This window comes from Nerophis ophidion, linkage group LG29 (assembly GCF_033978795.1).
Source record: "Nerophis ophidion isolate RoL-2023_Sa linkage group LG29, RoL_Noph_v1.0, whole genome shotgun sequence".
Lineage (NCBI taxonomy): Eukaryota > Metazoa > Chordata > Actinopteri > Syngnathiformes > Syngnathidae > Nerophis > Nerophis ophidion.
The window spans coordinates 1,555,832-1,583,774 of record NC_084639.1 but is presented as its reverse complement, the minus strand read 5'-3'; the positions used below and the strand labels follow the sequence as shown (position 1 = coordinate 1,583,774).

General features: G+C 40.5%; 2 protein-coding genes across 2 annotated transcripts in view; one reads left to right on the top strand and one right to left on the bottom strand.

Annotated features, from left to right (window-relative positions):
• Nucleotides 1-27,943, top strand: part of pde6a (phosphodiesterase 6A, cGMP-specific, rod, alpha) — a 110,159-nt gene that overhangs the window by 11,255 nt on the left and 70,961 nt on the right. The window lies entirely within an intron of this gene.
• Nucleotides 52-27,827, bottom strand: slc26a2 (solute carrier family 26 member 2). The gene is made up of 5 exons (XM_061891969.1): nucleotides 27,718-27,827; nucleotides 13,737-14,359; nucleotides 11,865-12,155; nucleotides 6,939-7,387; nucleotides 52-6,822 (listed from the first exon to the last, which is right to left on the bottom strand). The coding sequence occupies exons 2-5, from the start codon at nucleotides 14,343-14,345 to the stop codon at nucleotides 6,057-6,059; spliced, it is 2,115 nt and encodes a 704-aa protein (XP_061747953.1). The 5' UTR covers nucleotides 14,346-14,359; nucleotides 27,718-27,827; the 3' UTR covers nucleotides 52-6,056.

Below are 27,943 nucleotides of genomic sequence, written 5' to 3'. Positions count from 1 at the left end.
ATGTAGACGGATGGCGTGGGTGTGTGAAGGGATCAAGGATGACTCCGGTGATGATTGTTGAACAAAGACTAATTTATTGACTAAGCAAGCATGAGTACAGGTCCTACAGCACACAAGTATAGTACAGTCATCGTGTGTTTATTAAGGCATTTGGCATTAAAGCTAATAGTCTCTATAAAGCTGATTGAAGAGAAGAAAAGATTGTCTCAATTATTGCACTTACATACTCACACTTGAGTCTTTTGGGTGCATAAGTGCCTTCACACTTAGAAGTGAGGCAAAACGCAGATTTCAAGCGTGCAGAGGTGGAAAGAGTCGCCATCTTGGCTACGTAGCGGAAAGGGAGCCACCAGCAAACACAATCCTTGCCTGATTTGAAGCGAGGGATGCACGCAGGCCAGAAAAACTCACAACAAATGCATTTAGAATTATTGGACAATCAATAAGAAGGGAGAAAAATAACTTATTTTATTAGGTGTACTTGCAAAAACCCCCAATCTCACCAAGTATATATTTGTCATTTCTTGTCAAAATATGTAAACCAACATAACTAACACAAGTCACATTTCCCTGAATTGTCATTTTTAGTCAGACTGAACAACTTGTTTTTAGGAAATAGATCTGAGGAATAAAATAATTTTAACATCACAAGTTTGTAACAAGACGAGCATCTTCACAATGCTAGTAAGGATTGCTAATAAGTTTTAATTGCTAATTTAAGATCACTTTTAGGTTTTTAAAAACTTAAATGTAATGTCTGATTTCAAGAAATCCTACCAAGACAATTTTGACTTGTTCCATTGGTAGATTATTGTCCTAATTACAAGCCAAAATAACTTGTATTTTTTTTAAAACTCTTTTTAAGAGGAGTAATTATTGCAGAGTGGTCGACATTTTGGTGAGGATGCTTCGAGTGATTGGACTTAAAAAGGGGAAAAAAGACGAAGCTGAATATTGCTTAGCACAGGGGTGTCCAAACTATTGCCCACGAGACGTCATTATATCAATAAGGAATCTAACCCACATGCAGATGTGCATCCATTATTGTACTCTGACAATTGTGCACCTGCTATTATGTCACCATTTAGGGGACAGTGTGATTAATTTGCTCTGAATGAAAGTGTGTGCATTTACTTATAAGACCAAATACAAACAACCTTCCCTAGTCATGGCGGGGGGAAAAATATAGAAATAACTATCAAAAAATGTGTGGGCAATACAAAAAAAAAATGTCAATGTACCATAAAAGAATCAAAATGACTCTCATTTAAATGCATTACAAGGCACAACGGGAAAAATGCAAAACATTCACGACACTTATTCATGTTTGGTGCATTTTAGCTGCTTGATAGTCCTGATTGATTACAAAACACTTGAAGGAGGTCGTCAGGGAAGTAAACAATGCAGGAGTCGAACTTCCGCATACTCTTAATATAAAAGTACATTACTTATTAATCCATTATATTTATATAATATGTAAACACACACACATATATATATATATATATACATATATATATATATATATATGAGTTACTTTACATGCATTTGGCTTTCAGCCCTCGGCCACAATGTTTTAGCCCAATGCAGCCCCAAAAAATGTGGACACCCCTGGCTTCGTACACTGGGTCTCGATGAATTTTTGCATCATTCCTGTGAGAATCCTGCGTGTGACTGAAGCATTAGGGAGTGGGACTATTCAGGACTAGCTGCAGTGTGCTCACACAGCAGCCAGGTGGCATCTGTAAACAGATAATCATCTCTTTCTCTTATCAGGTCACGGGTGCATTCTTCCCTCACACTTTAAGTGAAGGATGAGGTAAAAACTAATCCAGAGCCGTTGTAGGCAAGAAATTGATTTGAATTACTCTGTCAAAATGTGCACACTAAGGAATTAAGTACACAGTGTACTTGGTGAACTAAACTGTTGGCAGTATTCCTTTTGCAAACAAATAACTGTGACTCCGACATCTGATCAAAGACAGAAAAATACAGAATAAAAAACACAAGTGACCAAAAAAAGTCTAAAAACCACAAGTCAGACAGGAGTCGACATCAATGGGGTTCTTGCCTTGGTAGCTGATGGTGTGTGGATTTTAACCTTTCACCCCAATCAGCATGAGATATGGCTCCATTTCAGGGGTTGACGTACAACAGGGTTCTTGCTCTGATCTCATTTGTGGAGGTGGGAATCTTTGGCTAGCTAGCATGGGAATACTTTGCCGGCTACATCCAGCGGCCTGTGAAGCAGCGGAGTATATGTGTTGTCTGTCTATTTATCAATAATGCAGACCAGGAGTGTTGGCTGAGTTCTTAACGTTTACTTTCAGAGCGTGCATATCACAACATACAAGATGCCGTCATGGCGACACAACCTATACCGGGCTACCGCGCATGCTCCTCACTCCTGTTGCATGCTGGGTAGGGTAGTTCTTTTTTTCCCTGGCTCATAACATCACAATATAGTACCATGTATATGATGCCTTCAGTTTATCAAAGCACCAAGCAAACAATCGGAAAATTCCCATCATATCAATTCCTGGATATGGTCATAATTATTTTAAGTGCACTACGCAGAATAAACACAACATTATTAATATTGCTATTACGGATAATTTGATCCAAAATTCCCTAAAACAGTCCACTACCTATAATATAGGTTTTTTAAACATAAGATCCCTGATAAAAAAAATGTTTCTGCTGTTACCTCAGAAATTGCCTGTTCAGATGTTATGATTGTGGCTCAGAGATTTGTATGTAGATTATATTTATTTTCCATAACAAACAGGATAACTTAAATACCCTGGCAGTGGCAATAAGCTTAAATGTTTGTATTTCCATTTTTGGAGTTGATTTTCATAAAATATGCTATTTAACTGCTACTGTTTAACAAGGACTGATTTAAATTGTGTTTGCACAACAAATGTTTTGGCGCTTTTGTTCATGTGGGAGAATATTCCAATAAAGGTGCACTACACACTACTTTTGAATTCATTATTGGGCTTTGCGTATACAATGCAGTTAATCGCGATTAATCGGAGAAATAGTGCGATTAACTTCGATTAAAATTTTTAATCGTTGCCCAGCCCTAATATATATATATATATATATATATATATATATATATATATATATATATATACATATATACACATACGTGTGTGTTTGTGTTGATGCAGTTTTGCATTTATTTTGGTTTCACTAAATGTTTATCACTTGCAACTTTAAAAACAGTGAATTTGTAATAAGAGTTCAATTAGTTCTTACCTGAATTAAATGAATGGAAATGTGTGCAAAAACTGTAACATAGGTGGCTTAAAATGAAGGAGCTGCTCTGATCTCTTGGTGAGCCCAACTTTAGAATTGTCTACATTATTTTATTTACATTTATTTAATCAATTATTGACTTTTACTAATCGATTTTATAATCCTCCATGCCCGAATTGCGATGCATCTAAAAATGGATGATTTCCTCCACCTCTGCTAGAAAACAAATGTGACAGAGGGGCGAAGAGCATGTGCTAATTAACCTTTGACCTCAACCATCTTGACGGACAGATGAAAAAACAACAAGAATGGTCTCGTAGCACATAAAGAAGTCCAGCATGTTTGACTGAGTGAGGTAGTTTCACACGACAAGTTTGGTTGCAGAAACAAAGGTTTCCCTGACATTTGCATGATTAATGATTGACATGGACGCTTTGACAGATATATACCCCATGCAGCGGTTCTACATCCAACAAAACCAATAAAGAGGCGGATGCTCTGCCTGGACAAGACCTTTGCTCCGCTCCCTCCCGTGTTTGCCAAGTGTCAGGAGGGCGGACACACTAAAAGTGAGTAGTCAGGCTTCCTCCCACTACTTCATGCTAGCCTCATCAACTATCATCCCTCATTTGGCCATAAACACGTCAGTAACACGTCTGTCATTTCTACAAAGGTTGCAGCGGGAAAATACTGTAGAAACGTAGTGGATTCACTCACCACCTAATAGATACATGTATTCAGTATTGCTATTTTGCCACGGAACATTCCGTTTTGTACAGATGCAACCCGCCTGGTTCAGTAACTACTTTTCTTTTCTGATCGGGCCTAAACCTGGGTCGTCCGCCGTGAAAGAGGAGCGTGCTTGCTACTAAGCAAAACAAGCACTGCTCTTAAAGTTGTCAGAGTGTGAGGTTTACCAAAGTACATTTGGGTCTGAAACACTGGCTGGCATTAGTTATACTCACCCCCTAAAACCTCACTTTGGTCCGGGTCACGGAACCGTTGTAACCCACCCGGTTCACTCCTTGCTTTTCTCTTCCACCCGGGACTAAACCTTGGTTAAACGAGCGTGCTAGCTACCGAGCTAAAAGCCTGGGCTAGCAACCCGGTAACTTGCACTGCTCTTAAGTGAGTGATGTTTACCAACGTCCATTTGGGTCTGAAACACTGGCTGGCATTCGTTGTACCCACCCCCTAAAACCTCACTCTGGTCCGGGTCACGGCACTGCTGTAACCCGCCCGGTTCCGTCCCTGCTTTTCTGCTCGTACGGGATCAGAAATGAGCAGGCTAGCTATTGAGCTAAAAGCCTGGGCTAGCATCCTGGTAACTTGCGCTGCCCTTAAAGTCCTACTGAAAGCCACTACTAGCGACCACGCAGTCTGATAGTTTACATATCAATGATGAAATATTAACATTGCAACACATGCCAATACGGCCGCTTTAGTTTACTGAATTGCAATTTTAAATTTTGCGCGGAAGTATCATGCTAAAATGTCGCGGTACGATGACGCGTGCGCGTGACGTCACGCATTGTAGAGGACCTCTTGTTCCAGCACCGTTCACAGCTGTAAGTCGTCTGTTTTCATCGCATAATTCCACAGTATTGTGGACATCTGTGTTGCTAAATCTTTTGCAATTTGTTCAATGAATAATGGAGACGTCAAAGAAGAAAGCTGTAGGTGGGAAGCGTTGTATTGCGGCCGCCTTTGGCAACACAAACACAGCCGGTGTTTCATTGTTTACATTCCTGAAAGATGACGGTGATGCTTTACTATGGAACAGAGCAGTCAAGCGAACTCTGTTGGATTGGACCACACACACAAAGTACGGTGTATTATGCAGCGATCATTTCGAAGAGGGTCCCTTGCGAAGGGCAGTGATGGGCATCGCCACCACCCGTCGACTGCTGCTGCAGAAAGGTGCAGGGCCGACCTTCAGGTTGTACAGGTACGACCATATAATCTCACTAAAACACTAGTAACACAATAAGCAGATAAGGGATATTCCAGAATTATCCTAGTAAATGTGTCTAATAACATCTGAATCGCTCTCACTGTATAGTCTTTTTTTTTTCATTTTTCTAGTCCTTCAGTCTCTCTTTCTTCATCCACGAATCTTTCATACTCGCTCAAATTAATGGGGAAATCGTCTCTTTCTCAATCCGAATCGCTCTCGCTGCTGGTGGCCATGATTGTAAACAATGTTCAGATGTGAGGAGCTCCACAAGCCGTGACGTCACGCGCACATCGTCTGCTACTTCCGGTACAGGCAAGGCTTTTTTATAAGCGACCAAAAGTTGCGAACTTTATCGTGGATGTTCTCTACTAAATCCTTTCAGCAAAAATACCGCAATATCGCGACATGATGAAGTATGACACATAGAATAGACCTGCTAAGAACATCTCATTCCAGTAGGCCTTTAAGGTTGTCAGAGAGTGAGGTTTACCAACATACAAAAGAAGCTAGCATGCTAACACTAGCATGCTAGCTTCTTTTGCTTGTTACTTGACTGTTAGCATTTATATTCGACTTTGGCTCTTCAGCATTTCTGCAAATGTTCTATGGAAATGACATTTTCCAGTTTTTTGAAAACAACCTCCCATACAAAAGGTGCGTATAAAAAGTATTGAAAACATCGTTACTGCATATGTAGAATTTAAAGTTGTGGTAAAAAGTATTCTTGACTTTGAAACAGGACTTATTTGTGATTGTTAAAGAATAAAGTTGGTGCATAATTGGCCACTTTCAGTAACTGCTTCGGCATTGGTAAACACATCATCAGTAAACCTCAGAGTCCGGCGTCGCCATTTGGCGTGGACACGTGCTGCACGTGACGGACGGCGTCTGCGATGGTGAAAAAAAAGGCCCTGTCGTCTCTCTCCGGGATGTATTCCCCTTGCTGAAGAGCGTCCAGGACGGCCGTGTTGCACTGAGCCAGGACCACCGTTACCCCAATTTCGGCGTAATCCTTGCGTACTTCCTTCAGGGCGTTCACACCCACGGTGTCCAGGAACAAGATGGCGCTGCAGTCCAACACTAATCCGCGTAAAGCGCACTGAGATTTCTTGTCCAGCCTCAAAGTGACACTGCTAGCACTTTCGCCGTCTTCCTGGACTCCTTCCTTGTCTTTGGACTTCTTCCCCAACTTGACGCGGAGAGTCTTCTCCTCCACGGGGTCCAGTCCCACGCGGCGGTACAAAGACTTCCTGAACAGAGTCTGGTTGGCGTAGTAAATGGGGGCGGGGTATCTGACCACGACCACTCCCGGGTGAGCGTGCAGGCCTTGGTAGGAGGCCAGGGCCTCGTAGTGGTCTCTGCCGGGGGTGCGGCCCAGCTCCAGCACCTGCGCACGCTGGGTTCGCACCAGGACGCTGAAGGCGGACACCAGGACCCCCACCAGGAGACCCAGCTCCGTGTTGACCAGCGCCGAGGTCGTCATGGTGATCAACCAGATGGAGGCGTCCACCCGGTTGGCGCGCCACATGCCAGGCACCTCGGCGAACTTTCGCAGAGCGCCGCGGAGGTTGACCACGATGACGACGGCGAGCACGCACCTAGACCGGGAAGAAAGTACAGGACAACTTTAGAGTAGAGCCTTTTTAAAATGTGTCTTGTGACCCCCCCTCTTCTCCTCTCACGCGAGACCCCTTCCCAAATGTAAGCGACTCACTTCTGGAGGGAATAGAAGAGCGGCGCGATGACCAGCAGCACCAGCAGCAGGACCACGGCGGTGACCAGCCCGGACACCTGCGTCTGGCAGCCCGTCGACTCCTTGACCAGAGTTTTGGTCAGGGCGGCGCTGGTGGTGAAGCACCTGAAGAACGACGGCAGGACGTTGCAGAAGCCGATGGCGTACAACTCCTGGTTGGCGTCCACTTGGTAGCCGTGCTTCTTGGCGAACATCTCCGACAGCGACACCGTGATGGCGAAGCCCACCAGCGCTATGGCGAGGGCGTCCACCGCCACGTTGGGGATGAGGGACCACGACGGCAGCTGCGGCGGCATGAAGCCCGTGGGGATCTCCCCGGCCACCTCTGAGCCGTATTCCAGGTGGAAACGGCCGAAATGAGACGCCAGTGTGGCGATTATGACCACAAAGAGCTCGAAGGGGATTGGAGCCTGAAGAAGAAACAGGAAGTCAAAACCAGACTGAAAGTGAAAGAAAACTGAAGCAGTAAGTGCGCTTGATGTGTTTCCAGTTTGATAGCAAAATGACTACTTCCTGTTACATCTTTGATTCTGGGCTAACCATAACTACCAACATCTGCTCTTCAAGTGGGGCAAGTGTTAACCATAACTACCAACATCTGCTCTTCAAGTGGGACAAGTGTTAACCATAACTACCAACATCTGCTCTTCAAGTGGGACAAGTGTTAACCATAACTACCAACATCTGCTCTTCAAGTGGGACAAGTGTTAACCATAACTACCAACATCTGCTCTTCAAGTGGGACAAGTGTTAACCATAACTACCAACATATGCTCTTCAAGTGGGGCAAGTGTTAACCATAACTACCAACATCTGCTCTTCAAGTGGGGCAAGTGTTAACCATAACTACCAACATTAGCTCTTCAAGTGGGGCAAGTGTTAACCATAACTACCAACATCTGCTCTTCAAGTGGGGCAAGTGTTAACCATAACTACCAACATCTGCTCTTCAAGTGGGGCAAGTGTTAACCATAACTACCAACATCTGCTCTTCAAGTGGGGCAAGTGTTAACCATAACTACCAACATCTGCTCTTCAAGTGTGGCAAGTGTTAACCATAACTACCAACATCTGCTCTTCAAGTGGGGCAAGTGTTAACCATAACTACCAACATCTGCTCTTCAAGTGTGGCAAGTGTTAACCATAACTACCAACATCTGCTCTTCAAGTGGGGCAAGTGTTAACCATAACTACCAACATCTGCTCTTCAAATGGGGCAAGTGTTAACCATAACTACCAACATATGCTCTTCAAGTGGAGCAAGTGTTAACCATAACTACCAACATCTGCTCTTCAAGTGGGGCAAGTGTTAACCATAACTACCAACATCTGCTCTTCATGTGGGGCAAGTGTTAACCATAACTACCAACATCTGCTCTTCAAGTGGGACAAGTGTTAACCATAACTACCAACATCTGCTCTTCAAGTGGGGCAAGTGTTAACCATAACTACCAACATCTGCTCTTCAAGTGGGGGTAGTGTTAACCATAACTACCAACATCTGCTCTTCAAGTGTGGCAAGTGTTAACCATAACTACCAACATCTGCTCTTCAAGTGGGACAAGTGTTAACCATAACTACCAACATCTGCTCTTCAAGTGGGGCAAGTGTTAACCATAACTACCAACATCTGCTCTTCAAGTGGGGCAAGTGTTAACCATAACTACCAACATCTGCTCTTCAAGTGTGGCAAGTGTTAACCATAACTACCAACATCTGCTCTTCAAGTGGGGCAAGTGTTAACCATAACTACCAACATCTGCTCTTCAAATGGGGCAAGTGTTAACCATAACTACCAACATATGCTCTTCAAGTGGAGCAAGTGTTAACCATAACTACCAACATCTGCTCTTCAAGTGGGGCAAGTGTTAACCATAACTACCAACATCTGCTCTTCAAGTGTGGCAAGTGTTAACCATAACTACCAACATCTGCTCTTCAAGTGGGGCAAGTGTTAACCATAACTACCAACATCTGCTCTTCAAATGGGGCAAGTGTTAACCATAACTACCAACATATGCTCTTCAAGTGGAGCAAGTGTTAACCATAACTACCAACATCTGCTCTTCAAGTGGGGGTAGTGTTAACCATAACTACCAACATCTGCTCTTCAAGTGGGACAAGTGTTAACCATAACTACCAACATCTGCTCTTCAAGTGGGGGTAGTGTTAACCATAACTACCAACATCTGCTCTTCAAGTGTGGCAAGTGTTAACCATAACTACCAACATCTGCTCTTCAAGTGGGACAAGTGTTAACCATAACTACCAACATCTGCTCTTCAAGTGGGGCAAGTGTTAACCATAACTACCAACATCTGCTCTTCAAGTGGGGCAAGTGTTAACCATAACTACCAACATCTGCTCTTCAAGTGTGGCAAGTGTTAACCATAACTACCAACATCTGCTCTTCAAGTGGGGCAAGTGTTAACCATAACTACCAACATCTGCTCTTCAAATGGGGCAAGTGTTAACCATAACTACCAACATATGCTCTTCAAGTGGAGCAAGTGTTAACCATAACTACCAACATCTGCTCTTCAAGTGGGGCAAGTGTTAACCATAACTACCAACATCTGCTCTTCATGTGGGGCAAGTGTTAACCATAACTACCAACATCTGCTCTTCAAGTGGGGGTAGTGTTAACCATAACTACCAACATCTGCTCTTCAAGTGGGACAAGTGTTAACCATAACTACCAACATCTGCTCTTCAAGTGGGGGTAGTGTTAACCATAACTACCAACATCTGCTCTTCAAGTGTGGCAAGTGTTAACCATAACTACCAACATCTGCTCTTCAAGTGGGACAAGTGTTAACCATAACTACCAACATCTGCTCTTCAAGTGGGACAAGTGTTAACCATAACTACCAACATCTGCTCTTCAAGTGGGGCAAGTGTTAACCATAACTACCAACATCTGCTCTTCAAGTGGGGCAAGTGTTAACCATAACTACCAACATCTGCTCTTCAAGTGGGGCAAGTGTTAACCATAACTACCAACATCTGCTCTTCAAGTGGGGCAAGTGTTAACCATAACTACCAACATCTGCTCTTCAAGTGGGGCAAGTGTTAACCATAACTACCAACATCTGCTCTTCAAGTGTGGCAAGTGTTAACCATAACTACCAACATCTGCTCTTCAAGTGGGGCAAGTGTTAACCATAACTACCAACATCTGCTCTTCAAGTGGGGCAAGTGTTAACCATAACTACCAACATCTGCTCTTCAAGTGGGGCAAGTGTTAACCATAACTACCAACATCTGCTCTTCAAGTGGGGCAAGTGTTAACCATAACTACCAACATCTGCTCTTCAAATGGGGCAAGTGTTAACCATAACTACCAACATCTGCTCTTCAAGTGGGGGTAGTGTTAACCATAACTACCAACATCTGCTCTTCAAGTGGGACAAGTGTTAACCATAACTACCAACATCTGCTCTTCAAGTGGGGGTAGTGTTAACCATAACTACCAACATCTGCTCTTCAAGTGTGGCAAGTGTTAACCATAACTACCAACATCTGCTCTTCAAGTGGGACAAGTGTTAACCATAACTACCAACATCTGCTCTTCAAGTGGGGCAAGTGTTAACCATAACTACCAACATCTGCTCTTCAAGTGGGGCAAGTGTTAACCATAACTACCAACATCTGCTCTTCAAGTGTGGCAAGTGTTAACCATAACTACCAACATCTGCTCTTCAAGTGGGGCAAGTGTTAACCATAACTACCAACATCTGCTCTTCAAATGGGGCAAGTGTTAACCATAACTACCAACATATGCTCTTCAAGTGGAGCAAGTGTTAACCATAACTACCAACATCTGCTCTTCAAGTGGGGCAAGTGTTAACCATAACTACCAACATCTGCTCTTCATGTGGGGCAAGTGTTAACCATAACTACCAACATCTGCTCTTCAAGTGGGGGTAGTGTTAACCATAACTACCAACATCTGCTCTTCAAGTGGGACAAGTGTTAACCATAACTACCAACATCTGCTCTTCAAGTGGGGGTAGTGTTAACCATAACTACCAACATCTGCTCTTCAAGTGTGGCAAGTGTTAACCATAACTACCAACATCTGCTCTTCAAGTGGGACAAGTGTTAACCATAACTACCAACATCTGCTCTTCAAGTGGGACAAGTGTTAACCATAACTACCAACATCTGCTCTTCAAGTGGGGCAAGTGTTAACCATAACTACCAACATCTGCTCTTCAAGTGGGGCAAGTGTTAACCATAACTACCAACATCTGCTCTTCAAGTGGGGCAAGTGTTAACCATAACTACCAACATCTGCTCTTCAAGTGGGGCAAGTGTTAACCATAACTACCAACATCTGCTCTTCAAGTGGGGCAAGTGTTAACCATAACTACCAACATCTGCTCTTCAAGTGTGGCAAGTGTTAACCATAACTACCAACATCTGCTCTTCAAGTGGGGCAAGTGTTAACCATAACTACCAACATCTGCTCTTCAAGTGGGGCAAGTGTTAACCATAACTACCAACATCTGCTCTTCAAGTGGGGCAAGTGTTAACCATAACTACCAACATCTGCTCTTCAAGTGGGGCAAGTGTTAACCATAACTACCAACATCTGCTCTTCAAGTGGGGCAAGTGTTAACCATAACTACCAACATCTGCTCTTCAAATGGGGCAAGTGTTAACCATAACTACCAACATCTGCTCTTCAAGTGGGACAAGTGTTAACCATAACTACCAACATCTGCTCTTCAAGTGGGGCAAGTGTTAACCATAACTACCAACATTAGCTCTTCAAGTGGAGCAAGTGTTAACCATAACTACCAACATCTGCTCTTCAAGTGGGGCAAGTGTTAACCATAACTACCAACATGGTGACCAAGGAGTAGCCGCACTTGCTTTTACCTTCAACTTGGCCTTGAAGCGGTAGTTGAGCTCCTTGGTGGGCACCAGCAGCAGCAGACACACCAGGCTGGTCAGCAGGTCACACAGGTTGGTCTGGCCCACGTTGGCCAGCAGACCCATCCAGGTCTTGATCAGCGTGAACCAGCCTTGGGGTCTGCGGAGCTTCAGGCCCAGGAGGTACTTGACCTGGGAGGTGAGGATGGTCAGGGAGGCTCCGGTGGCGAAGCCGCTGAGGAGGGAGTTGGACAGGTAGACTGAGATGAAGCCCACCTGGAAAACAGCCATCAGCACCTGAAGGAGAGGAACAGAGGTAAACAGGAAGTGACGCTCGACCAAGATGGAACAGTAAACAGGAAGTAACGCTCGACCAAGATGGAACAGTAAACAGAAAGTGACGCTCGATCAAGGTGGAACAGTAAACAGGAAGTGACGCTCGATCAAGGTGGAACAGTAAACAGGAAGTGACGCTCGATCAAGGTAGAACAGTAAACGGTAAACAAGAAGTGACGCTCGATCAAGGTGGAACAGTAAACAGAAAGTGACGCATGACCAAGGAGGAACAGTAAACATAAAGTGGTAAACAGGAAGTGACAATCGATCAAGGTGGAACAATAAACAGGAAGTGGTTAACAAGAAGTGACGCTAAATCAAGGTGGAACAGTAAACTGGAAGTGACACTTGACCAACGTGGAACAGTAAACAGCAAGTGGTAAACAGGAAGTGACGCATGACCAAGGTGGAACAGTAAACAGGAAGTGACGCTCGACCAATGTGGAACAGTATACAATAAGTGGTAAACAGACAGAGACGCTCAACCAAGGTGAAACACTAAACAGGAAGTTACGCTTGACCAAGGTGGTACAGTAAACAGCAAGTAGTAAACAGGAAGTGACGCTTGACCAAGGTGGAACGGTAAACAGGAAGTGACACATGACCAAGGTGGTACAGTAAACAGCAAGTAGTAAACAGGAAGTGACGCTTGACCAAGGTGGAACGGTAAACAGGAAGTGACACATGACCAAGGTGGAACAGTAAACAGGAAGTGACATTCGACCAAGGTGGAACAGTAAACGGGAAGTGGTAAACAGGAAGTGATGCTCGATCAAGGTGGAACAGTAAATGGTAAACAGGAAGTGACGCTCAATCAAGGTGGAACGGTAAACAGGAAGTGGCGCTCGACCAAGGTGGAACAGTAAACAGCAAGTGGTAAACAGGAAGTGACACATGACCAAGGTGGAACAGTAAACTGGAAGTTGTAAACAGGAAGTGACAATCGACCAAGGTGGAACAGTAAACGGGAAGTGGTAAACAAAAAGTGACGCTAAATCAAGGTGGAACAATAAACATAAAGTGAAGCTTGACCAAGGTGGAACAGTAAACAGGAAGTGATGCATGACCAAGGTGGAACAGTAAACAGGAAGTGGCGCTTGACCAAGGTGGAACAGTAAACAGGAAGTGACGCTCGACCAAGGTGGAACAGTAAACAGGAAGTGACGCTCGACCAAGGTGGAACAGTAAACAGGAAGTTGTAAACAGGAAGTGCAGCATGACCAAGGTGGAACAGTAAAAAGGAAGTGACGCTCAACCAAGGTGGAACAGTACACAGGAAGTTACGCTTGATCAAGGTGGAACACTAAACAGGAAGTGACGCTCAATCAAGATGGAAGAGTATACAGGAAGTGGCAACTAGGAAGTGATGCTCGACCAAGAAGGCACAGTAAACAGGAAGTGAAGCATGACCAAGGTGAAACAGTAAACAGGAAGTGACGCTCAATCAATGTGGAACGGCATAGTAAACAGGAAGTGAAGCATGACCAAGGTGGATCAGTAAACAGGAAGTGAGTCTTGACAACGGTGCAACAGCGGCCATACCTGGTAGACCCCCGCGGTGAACGTGACCGTCGCCCCCACGACGATAGCGTAGCAGCTCCTGTCACACAGCACCACCGCGCTGCCGTTGCCAGAGTCTGCCAGCAGGGCGGCGCTGTTGTTGGTGCTGATGCTCTCGGAGAGGTACCCTGCCAACGCCAGCTCCCTGTCCACCACCTGGCCCACCAGCAGGCACAGAACCCCAAAAATGCCCACAGAGATGTGCCTGGAGGTGCCGAGGAGCGTGTAGATGATGGAGGAGAAGAAGGAGGTGTAGAGCCCATAGATGGGGTCCTGACCAGCCAGCAAGGAGTAGGCGATGGACTGGGGAACCAACAGGATTCCCACAACGAGTCCGGACATGACGTCGCCCAGGATCCAGTCTTTCAGCTGGTAGTGTGGCAGCCATTTTAGGACGGGAAGGAAGTCCAGGATCTTGGCCTTGACCTTCTGCTGCGAGCAGGAGCAGTGCTTCTTCAGCCGCCGTGACGCCACAGTCCAACAGCCGGGAGAGGTTCTTTCCTCCACTCTTTCCAGGATGAGCGGCCGGTGCTGCTCGCTCTCGGCCTTGTCCTCTGACGCGGTGCTGCGGCGGCCGTCTCCATGATGCATCGTCCGGCTCCGCTCTGCGGTCAACACAAGTCGTCAGTTGAGAGCGTATATTTATATATATATATATATATATATATACATACCGTATTTCCTTGAATTGCCGCCGGGTATATAGTATACGCCTGCCTTGAATTACTGCCGGGTCAAACTCGCTTCGCAAAATAATTTGCGCATGCTTAGTATTACCGCCGGGTCAAACTTGTGACGTCACGAGTGACACTTCACCTGTCATCATTTTCAAAATGGAGGAGGCTGATTTCAATACCGGTCATTTGAAATCGCATAAAGGGAAGAAGACTAAGAGCTATTCAGTAGGATTTAAGGTCCAAGCTATTGAATACCGACCGGTATGCTAAAAAGAACAGTAAGCAGCTATACCGTAGCTGCGTGTGTCAAATATGAGTCATTAAATGACTCCCGCCTCCTGGTAGTAGAGGGCGCTAGTGATCCTTCTTGCGACTACTCGGCTGCAGAAGAAGTGACAATGAGTGACGTGATATGTGGTGGGAACGGATATGACGCGAGGGTTGCACGATGGACCTTCTACCTATGCTGGCTATGTAAACAACCGGGCTGAAATAAAGCATGTTCCAGTCCTAAATACCCAGTGTATTATTTATACAATAACACTTCATGGTGGCAGTGGTGGGATAAAGAGATCACCCACGGAGCAGAACGGGAGGGGGAGTTGTTCGAGGATAATTCTGTCGTCGCCCACACGTGAGGAGCCGAGCTAACTGATAGCAGCGGTCTGATAGCAGTTTTCTAAACTGGACTTTCAATGGAAGCAGGAGGTAATAAAGGAAGATCTCTATCAAGACGGAGAGACTTTTAAAACTGAAGAAAGATAAGGAAGACTTCTATAAACAAGTTATCGATGCTTTTGATCAGAAGGAGCTGGCATGGACTTCATTTATTAGTAAAGATAAGACCATAGTAACGTTTTTGTTTTTTTATTAAATGTGCTTTTCATGATGGTATCTTTACATCACACTCAAATTTTTACTGCATGCCTTTGGTAAGCGCCGGAGTGAGAAGAGGTTTTAAATTAATTAGCGCCCCGGCGGTAATTCAAGGAAATACGATATATATATATACATATATATATATATATATATATATATATATGTATGTATATTTGTATATCTATATGTATATATAAGGGTCGTACAGTATACCGGTATTATTATAGTACCACGATAGTAATAAATCCTTTCCAGTACTACACAGTCTCTGAAAGGTACCGGCATCGCAGTCACGTTTTGACATTGCTGGTTTTAGGAGCAGAGGAGCATGTATGGCAGCGCACACACACAGAGTACTTCCAAGCAGACACAGTGTGTAGACAGAAAAGGGAGAATGGACGCGTTTTGGTGTAAAAAGTCAAGCTAAAGGTGAAGTTCTAACACTGAAACACCCTCAGGAAGAGCTGCTCTAACACATGCAGCTAACATCCATCCACAGTGTTTTAGCTACTTCAAAATCACTAATCCTCGTCTCCATGGCGACATATAATGTAAGTTTCTTAAAAGTAGATTATCACTGGAGGACAAGGAATAGCTAAACATGCTTCACAACACACCGTACCTCACCGCCATCACAATGTAAACAAACGCCATTGTTGGATCTACACCTGACATCCACTGTAATGATACCAAGTACAGGCACATATCTAATCGATACTACTATGATTACGCTGATATTTTGGGCATCTCAACATCTTTTTTTCGTTTTTTTTTAAATGTATATTGTGTTTATAAAGTCAGTAAATATGTCCCCTGACACATGAGGACTTTGAATACGACCAATGTATGATCCTGTAACTACTTGGTATCGGATCGATACCTAAATCTGTGGTATCATCCAAAACTAATGTCAAGTATCAAAGCAGAAGAATAAGTGATTATTACATTTGAACAGAAGTGTAGATAGAACATGTTGAAACAGAAAATAATCAGATATTAACAGTAAATGAACGAGTAGATTAATATTTTTTTACAGTTTGTCCCTGATAATGTGTATAAAATAATAGGTGTATAAAGTACACAATATGTTACTGCAGACTGATTAGGAGTCTTTGTTTGTTTACTTCCTACTAAAAGACAAGTTGTCTAGTATTTTATTGAAGGACTAAATGACAATAATAAACATATGTTTCATCTACACTAACAGTTTATTGTTAAAATGAAGCCAATAATTTTGTGGTCCTCTTTATTTAGAAAACACAACACTTAAAACCTTTAGCATATGAGTATGTGGACTTAAATGATGGAATGGATGAAGTAAAGAAGTTAAACATTGATCCACTTTAAGAGGCTGTTCAAATGAATAGTGCTTACAAAGTACAAAGAGGAAGAATTACGAGAAACACGTTCAACCTTATTGAATATAATATATATATATACTGTATATATATATATATGTATGTATATATTTTTATGTGTATATGCCGTATTTTTGGGATTATAAATCGCTCCGGAGTATAAGTCGCACCAGGCGAAAATGCATAATAAAGAAGGAAAAAAAACATATATAAGTGGCACTGGAGTACAAGTCACATTTTTGGGGGGGAAATGTATTTGATAAAAGCCAACAGCAAGAATAGACATTTGAAAGGCAATTTAAAATAAAGAATAGTGAAGAAGAGGCTGAATAAGTGTAGGTTATATGAGGCATAAATAAGCAACTGCTATGTTAAGCTAACATATTATGGTAAGAGTCATTCAAATAACTAGAACATATAGAACATGCTATACCTTTAACAAACTATCTCTCACTCCTAATCCATAAATCACATGAAATCTTATACGTCTAGTCTCTTATGTAAATGAGTGAAATAATATTATTTGATATTTTACTGTAAAGTATTAATAATTTCATACATAAGTTGCTCCTGAGTATAAGTCGCACACCCGGCCAAACTATGAAAAAAACTGCGACTTATAGTCCGAAAAATACTGTACTTAGATGAGGTAATTACAGCCTTTAATAGGTCAATCATTCATAACAACACATTATTATTTTTGGAACAAGTAATTTTTTTTACAATCTCTTTTTAGCAAAAAATGAACAGGCTTAACAAATGTTTCAAGTAAGTCATATATTATATTTAACTTTCAACACTTTACATTTTTTTCACCAGCATTAGACCTATCCACATATATATAGTTTTTTTAAATATTGTAATATTATTTATCTTTTTTCATAAACAAATGTATTTATTATGGGAAGAAGACAAAATATATGAAGTAATTCCAGCCTTTAATATGGCACTTTAACCAAGAAATCACACCATCTCACTTTGGCCGGAAAATAGACAGATTCCTAAAAGGAAGTCGCATATATCAGTGGTTCTCCAACTTTTTTCAGTGATGTACCCCCTGTCAACATTGTTATAATTCAAGTACTCCCTAATCACAGCAAAGCAATTTTGGTTGAAAAAAAGAGATAAAGAAGTAAAATACATCACTATGTCATCACTTTCTGATTTATTAAATTGTACAACAGTGCAAAATATTGCTCATTTGTAGTGGTCTTTCTTCAACTATTTGGAAAAAAAGATATAAAAATAAGTAAAAACTTGTTGAAAAATAAACAAGTTATTCAATGATAAATAAAGATGTTTAATCATCAAGTTAAAGTGTCCTCTTTGGGGATTGTAGTAGAGATCCATCTGGATTCATCAACTTACTTATAAACATTTCTTCACTAAAAAAGAAATCTTTAACATCAATATTTATGGAACATGTCCACAAAAAAATCTAGCTGTCAACACTGAATATTGCATTGTTGCATTTCTTTTCACAGTTTATGAACTTACATTCATATTTTGTTGAAGTATTATTCAATAAATATATTTATAAAGGATTTTTGAAATGTTGCTATTTTTAGAATAATTTTGAAAAATCCCACGTACCCCTTGGCATACCTTCAAGTACCCCCATTTGAGATCCACTGGCATATATATGTTTATTTTTTTCAACTTATAACGCTTCAAATCTTTCAGCAGCTTCAGACCTACCCATAGATACGGGAAAATGTTGTTGATTAAAAACATGTTAAGAATAAAAATAATAATAAGGAAAAACAAAAAATATGGAATATTTTTTTGAATGTTTGAGGTCATGTTTCGTCACGGCGGTCAGTGGTTTTAAACTCGTGGTTAGCACTCGTGAGAATGAGAACAAAAAGGCAGAAAATGTCAATAGTCTTTGGTGCAGGGTGACAGAAGGGTTAAAGAGCGAGGAGGCCGTGGTTACCGTGGTTACGCTTGAAGCCGCTCGCCACACAACTGGCTGCTTGTGCTAACTGCTGGAAGCTCCCTCCCCGCCTCAAAGCCAGACATCATATTACATGACCTCTTACTTTGTGCTGGTGACACTTTGCAAGAGCAAATATGAACACGGAATAACACACATGTAGTGCAAAGTACACTAACGGCCGCTCATTTCTAGAAAGACTTTTAAAGACGTACTCTTCACCCGATTAAAGTCAATTAATGGAACAATAACTTTGCTGGACTCCATAGTTGTCACGTGCGGGCCTGTTTACGTTACCCAATAGTGATTGGTAACCACACTTTTGTACAATGATGGACCAACTAGCATTAGCTTGCTAGCTAGCTCAAATGCTAACATGAAAACATAAGGCATTAACGCCTTTCCCCGATAAAAAACGGCATATCTCAATCGAAACTTGTGTAAACACATTATTGTCTAAACTAGGGTTGGGCGATATGACCTTTCATTAATATCTGGATATGTTTAGTCCATGTCACGCATGATACAGCATATATATCTGGATATTTTTAGTCCATATCATGCACGATACACCATATATATGTGGATATTTTTAGTCCATATCACGCACGATACACCATATATATCTGGATATTTTTAGTCCATATCACGCACGATACAACATATATATCTGGATATTTTTAGTCCATATCACGCACGATACAACATATATATCAGGATATTTTTAGTCCATGTCACGCATGATACACCATATATATCTGGATATTTTTAGTCCATATCACGCACGATACAACATATATATCAGGATATTTTTAGTCCATATCACGCACGATACAGCATATGTATCAGGATATTTTTAGTCCATATCACGCACGATACACCATATATATCTGGATATTTTTAGTCCATATCACACACGATACACCATATATATCTGGATATTTTTAGTCCATATCACGCACGATACACCATATATATCAGGATATTTTTAGTCCATATCACGCACGATACACCATATATATCTGGATATTTTTAGTCCATATCACGCACGATACACCATATATATCTGGATATTTTTAGTCCATATCATGCACGACACACCATATATATGTGGATATTTTTAGTCCATATCACACACGATACAACATATATATCAGGATATTTTTAGTCCATATCACACACGATACACCATATATATCTGGATATTTTTAGTCCATATCACGCATGATACAACATATATGTCTGGATATTTTTAGTCCATATCACACACGATACACCATATATATCTGGATATTTTTAGTCCATATCACGCACGATACAACATATATATCTGGATATTTTTAGTCCATATCACGCACGATACAACATATATATCAGGATATTTTTAGTCCATATCATGCACGATACACCATATATATCAGGATATTTTTAGTCCATATCACACACGATACACCATATATATGTGGATATTTTTAGTCCATATCACGCACGATACAACATATATATCTGGATATTTTTAGTCCATATCACGCACGATACAACATATATATCTGGATATTTTTAGTCCATATCACGCACGATACAACATATATATCAGGATATTTTTAGTCCATATCACACACGATACACCATATATATCTGGATATTTTTAGTCCATATCACGCACGATACAACATATATATCTGGATATTTTTAGTCCATGTCACGCATGATACACCATATATATCTGGATATTTTTAGTCCATATCACGCACGATACAACATATATATCAGGATATTTTTAGTCCATATCACGCACGATACAGCATATGTATCAGGATATTTTTAGTCCATATCACGCACGATACACCATATATATCTGGATATTTTTAGTCCATATCACACACGATACACCATATATATCTGGATATTTTTAGTCCATATCACGCACGATACACCATATATATCTGGATATTTTTAGTCCATATCACACACGATACAACATATATATCTGGATATTTTTAGTCCATATCATGCACGATACACCATATATATCTGGATATTTTTAGTCCATATCACACACGATACAACATATATATCTGGATATTTTTAGTCCATATCATGCACGATACACCATATATATGTGGATATTTTTAGTCCATATCACGCACGATACACCATATATATCTGGATATTTTTAGTCCATATCACACACGATACACCGTATATATCAGGATATTTTTAGTCCATGTCACGCATGATACACCATATATATCTGGATATTTTTAGTCCATATCACGCACGATACAACATATATATCAGGATATTTTTAGTCCATATCACGCACGATACAGCATATGTATCAGGATATTTTTAGTCCATATCACGCACGATACACCATATATATCTGGATATTTTTAGTCCATATCACACACGATACACCATATATATCTGGATATTTTTAGTCCATATCACACACGATACACCATATATATCTGGATATTTTTAGTCCATATCACGCACGATACACCATATATGTGTGGATATGTTTAGTCCATATCACGATACAGCATATATATGTGGATATTTTTAGTCCATATCATGCACGATACACCATATATATGTGGATATTTTTAGTCCATATCACACACGATACACCATATATATCTGGATATTTTTAGTCCATATCATGCACGATACACCATATATATGTGGATATTTTTAGTCCATATCACACACGATACAACATATATATCAGGATATTTTTAGTCCATATCACGCACGATACACCATATATGTGTGGATATGTTTAGTCCATATCACGATACAGCATATATATGTGGATATTTTTAGTCCATATCATGCACGATACACCATATATATGTGGATATTTTTAGTCCATATCACACACGATACACCATATATATCTGGATATTTTTAGTCCATATCATGCACGATACACCATATATATGTGGATATTTTTAGTCCATATCACACACGATACAACATATATATCAGGATATTTTTAGTCCATATCACGCACGATACACCATATATATGTGGATATTTTTAGTCCATATCACACACGATACAACATATATATCAGGATATTTTTAGTCCATATCACGCATGATACACCATATATGTGTGGATATGTTTAGTCCATATCACGATACAGCATATATATCTGGATGTTTTTAGTCCATATCACGCACGATACAACATATATATCAGGATATTTTTAGTCCATATCACGCACGATACAACATATATATCAGGATATTTTTAGTCCATATCACGATACAGCATATATATCTGGATATTTTTAGTCCATATCACACACGATACAACATATATATCAGGATATTTTTAGTCCATATCACGCACGATACAACATATATATCTGGATATGTTTAGTCCATGTCACGATACAGCATATATATCTGGATATTTAGCCTTAGCCTTGAATGAAGACTTGACACATATAATGACAGCAGTATGATGATTCTATGTGTCTACATTCAAACATTCTTTTTCATACTGCATTCATATATGCTACTTTTACACTTTCATGCAGAGAGGGAAATCACAACTAAAAGTGTATTCATCAAACAGTTATTAAGCAGTGGGACAAACATTCAGAAAGTAAAAGATCGTCAGAGACATTTTAAAACAAGCTATGAGTGCACTTTTGTGCATGATGTCACTAAGATGACATATCAAAACAACACTCAAAGTGCACTTTTTGTACAGGACGCCACTACAATAGTTTAAAACAAATAAAATGCACTTTTGTGCATGATGTCACACAAAATATTTCTAATAAAAATGAGTTGCATAAAAGGAAATCAAATAGTTTATGTCCTTTGCTATGTGGTAGGTTCTTGCGGACGTTATTTCCTTCTGTTGTTGACTATTTTTTCATACGGTGTTGTGGAAATGTTTGCCTTGCATTTTGTGGGTGTGGCACCGAAGAAGAATGTTGACATGCAGAGTTTCAAGCACTCTTCATTCTCTGGTGCTGGGGTTCCCGTTACGTCGATCGCGAGCTACCAGTCGATGGTGGAGGGTGTGTCAGTCAATCGCAAACCAAGCATTAAAAAAATAAACCTAAACATTTGTGATCATCAATCGTTACGACGTCACGGCACCCGAGGGTCTTCTGAGACGACGCTGGCTGCTGCCAGATCATTATTAAGAAAGTATGATCAAAAGGAGGGAGAGAAACACTATTTTTTTTCAATACTTTCACGCCGTACCTGCTGTCAAAACCATAAAGACAGACTGCACAGTTGCTGTCTTCACAATAAAAGCCCTGCTTCATCCTGCCTACGCTAACAAAATAAGAGTCTCAGAAAGCTAGCGTGCACCAGTTAGCAAGCTGCGGAGTTTGCCGCCAATGTATTTCTTGCAAAATGTATCAAAAGGAGGATGGAAGCTGGACAAATAAGATGCCAAAAACTAACCACTTTCATGTGATATTGGACAGAAAGGAGGACTTTTTTCTCCTCCATTCGAGAATGTGGAGGTTATCAGCACTACTGTCTGATTCCAAACAATGCAAGTCATCAGAATCAGGTAATACACCAACTTATATTCTTGTCTTCATGAAACAAGGGAATCTATATGTGTTAAACATGCTTGTGTTATCGTTAAACACCTTTAACGTGTTAACCAAAACGTCTCTTTCATAAATAATTAAATATAAATTTTATATATGAATGAGGTAGATTTCTTCGACTTGGTCAATTGAAAAGTAGCTCGTCTGCAGAAAAAGTGTGGGCACCCCTGCTCTAGCGGGTGACTTTTCAAATGATGCTACAAACTAGCAGTGCCGCTACTTTTTGTAGCAATGCTTTTGCCGCATACTTGACGTATTACGCTTGTCTGTTCAACATCTTCCCGCTTGAAGCCAAACCAGCGCCAGACAAAGGACCCCGTGCTGTTTTTCTTGGGAATTAATTTTTCCAGACACTAGTGATTTAGGACTATATAAGTAAACATTGATTGATGATTGATTGATGAATGAGGTAGATTTCTTCGACTTGGTCAATTGAAAAGTAGCTCGTCTGCAGAAAAAGTGTGGGCACCCCTGCTCTAGCGGGTGACTTTTCAAATGGTGCTACAAACTAGCAGTGCCGCTACTTTTTGTAGCAACGCTTTTGCCGCATACTTGACGTATTACGCTTGTCTGTTCAACATCTTCCCGCTTGAAGCCAAACCAGCGCCAGACGATGGGCTCTGTGCTGTTTTTCTTGGGAATTAATTTTTCTTTCATTTGTTAGCAGATTGGCACCTTCTTCCTCTCGTATTACCACTCGCACCACGGCTAACGTTACACATGTCGCTGTCCCTCTGCTGGGTGACGTTGCAGGCGTGACAGTTTGTGACGTGAGAAGGTGCGCTTGTTTTACGTCTCGGTGAGAAGGAGAGACACGAAGGAGTGAGAAGAGCCTGTGGTGCAGCTAAAAGCAGGTATACTCCAATATCACCATAGTCATTTTCTATATCGCACACAGACAAATATATCGTGTATATACCATAAATCGCCCAGCCCTGGTCTAAACTGCTAAAATCACCTTGAAAGGTCACAGAAAGCGAAAGTGATCACTCAATTTGCATTGGAAAATATATATATTGTATAACAAATTCAAATGGAAGAAGAGAATCATATTTAAACACAAAAATGTTTCCTCCGACAAGAAAGTATATTGCATTTCTATCTGGTTAGTTATTGAAAAATAAAAATGTGTTTAGTTTAGTGATGAGTACTTTTAAAGCACATTCAACGTTAGTGCAATAATAATGATCAGTTCGGTCACAATAACTTTATTGTTTTGTTTTTGTACATTTAGCAGAGACAGAATCCAATTTAATTGCTTTGGCTGTGATTTTTGTTCAAGTGCAAACTTTTGCTAACAGACAGAGAATATTTTATTTGTCTTACTGTAAAATATAAGCCGCTACTTTTTTCCTCCACTTTGCACGCTGCAGCGGAATATAAAACGTTGCATATAATTTAGGGATTTTTCTTCACTGACAGCCATTATGCAAATTTAAATTAAAAAACAAAAAAAAGAAGAAGCAAAGACACTAAATATGTGTGTCACTACTCATGCCATGTTGCCATCTTTTGGAAGAGTTAGCTAACTGCAGCTGCTGCATTGCCCTGTTGGTGGTGGTGTTTTTTTTAATTAAATTAACATAAAAAACACAAGAAACATTTACAATTAGTGCACTAACCCAAAAAACCTCCCTCCCGTTTACACTCGTTTACACTAATTCACACAAAAGGTGTTGTTCCTTTCTGTTATTAATATTCTGGTTCCTCCTTGCCCTGTTGTTCCTACTGAGCTTTCAACCACAAGTACGAGTGCTGTCCCATCTCCCAGCCGTCCATAGCGTTTTTCCTCGTAGGAAATCTTCATTCATCACTCCAAACCACGTTGGTAAGTTTTACAATACAACTAAAACAATTCATACTTACTAAACCGTCCCATGAGTGTTTTCATGCATGTTTGTAAGTACTATCTTAATGTAATGAAGCTAGCATCGTTAGCATTGGCTAATATACCAACACATTACGAGTGTCTGTGTTAGTATTATTAACTTACAATGACATTCTGTTCGTATCGTTTCACGTTCACAAATCCCTCAGTAAATTCACCAAAACGTGAGTCTGTTTAGCTGACTGAAGAGCTAGCTTGCGCAGCTAGTGGGTCCATGACCATGACTTCTGTTTTGTTTGGTCAGCCGTTTTACTGCCTTGTTACAGACACGGAACAATTACGGTATGGAAATAAACATTTAAAATATATTTCTGTGTACATAACTCAACATATATATCTGCGACTTATGCCACTGCGGCTACTATATGGATAAAATATATTTTCTTGTAAAATTTAGAGGGTGTAGCTTATATACGGTGTGCTCTATACTCTGGAAAATATGGTATTTCTTTGTTTTATTTAACTTGGGTATTTAAACGTTTACATTTCAACTCCAATGTTAAAAATATAAGAGAAATACAAATTGATTGCATTTGAAAGGGTATATTTGCATTATTATCATGTATTATCATTACATCAGTGGTCCACAAATAATGTTGACAATAATATTGTTTATGAACAATAATTTTGAGGTCAAAATATCGCCCAGCAAAATTTGGCCCAACAATAAATATATAAAATGTCAATAAATGAATGACTGAATATGATTTGTTTACCGCAAACATATCCCTCGCCACTTAACACCCACATGAGCAGGGCGGTAAGATTGGAGCTGGGACTAATGATGGATTTATGTTTTGATAATGTAAAATGTATAATTAGCATTATTATTTAACAAGGAATGTCCCGTTAATTCGTTTTAATACAAAACATGAACCAAAGGACATAAAAATCGTTGATATATATAAAGTGTGAACACATTCCGTAATGGAGAAGGAGGGGGCCACAAATAAAATCCTACTCATCTATTGGCTAAGTTTTATATTCATAAATGTAAATTTGTCAATACCGGAACTCTTTTTTAGAAAAGAATTAGAACTCTACGTTACCTCTAAAAAATAAATATCTGAGAAAAGGCTGATACTGTGTTCCAAATTGAAGTTATTTACTCAAATTGAATGAGCCTATGGCTTTGCACTTTGTTTGCTATATATATACATACATACATATATATATATATTTACATACACATATATATATATTTATATATATATATATATTTTTTTATATATATATATATATATATATATATATATATATATATATATATATATATATATATATCTTGATTGGATTATCCAGAGAATAGTGCTCGATACCGTGGTAGAGCGCAATATGTAGGTGTGGGAAAAAATCACAAGACTACTTCATCTCTACAGAACTGTTTCATGAGGGGTTCCCTCAATCTCCTGATGATTGAGGGAACCCCTCATGAAACAGTTCTGTAGAGATGAAGTAGTCTTGTGATTTTTTCCCACACCTACATATATATATATATATATATATATATACATATACATTTTTTTACCGCTTATTCCCTTTGGGGTCGCTGGATCCTATCTCAGTTGAACATGGGCGGAAGGCGGGGTACACCCTGGACAAGTCGCCACCTCGTTCCAGGGCCAACACAGATAGACAGACAACATTCACACACATATATCCATCCATCCATCCATTTTCTACCGCTTATTCCCTTTTGGGGTCGCGGGGGGCGCTGGCGCCTATCTCAGCTACAATCGGGCGGAAGGCGGGGTACACCCTGGACAAGTCGCCACCTCATCGCAGGGCCAACACAGATAGACAGACAACATTCACACTCATATATATATATATATATATATATATATATATATATATATATATATATATATATATATATAGCATTCTATTTTAGTTACTTTGAATTTTTTAATGTTGTCTGTCTATCTGTGTTGGCCCTGCGATGAGGCGGCGACTTGTCCAGGGTGTACACCGCCTTCCGCCCATGTGCAGCTGAGATAGGCTCCGGCACCCCACCGCGACCCCGAAAGGGACAAGCAGTAGGAAATGGATGGATGGATGAAGTTACAACCCCCTGGCGCTGTTCTGTTATGTTTTTGTACTTAATTTGATTATTATTTCTCAACTGTTTGTAAATGCTGAAATGTATAAATAAAGGTTTGTAAAATTCATTAAAAAAATTAATAAATACAAACAAAATCCTGCTGAGGTCCCAAATGTAGCTTGATTAAATTAATTTAACGTAATTGATTGAGACTAGTATTATTAGATAGCACAGTACAGTACATATTGCCTACAATTGAGCACTAAATGGTAACAACCCTATAAGTTGTTCAACTTGTTTAATTCATAGTACAAATATATCTTCCTTTTCACCCACACGTGTATTTCCCAAGTTCTATAAAACAAAAACGCCATTACAGCTGGCTATATTTAACAGTTGCTTGAAAAGTAAGTCAGTAAAAATAGAGCGTTGGATACAGGACGATGACGTCACAACTAACTCTCTCCCAGCATGAATGCGCGCCTTTGTCAACAAGTCTTCCGCGCCTCAAACTCACGCAAACAATGTCGCACTTCTGACACACGTCGATGTTGTTATGGGTTTGCATGCAAGTCACTGACCTGAGCGCGACTCGCTGGCGACGACAGTTCACAAGCGGAGGAAGAACTTCTTGACTTTCATTCTGCTCCACTTCCTCACCGGAGACACCGCGAGCGTCCCTTGCGTCATGACGTCACCTGCCGACGTGACACATGGCGGGTCACGTGAGCGAGTCCAAGATGGCCATAGACACGTAAGGGCGGGCAGCATGGACGCGGGGCCGCCATCTTGGAGTGGTGATCAGTG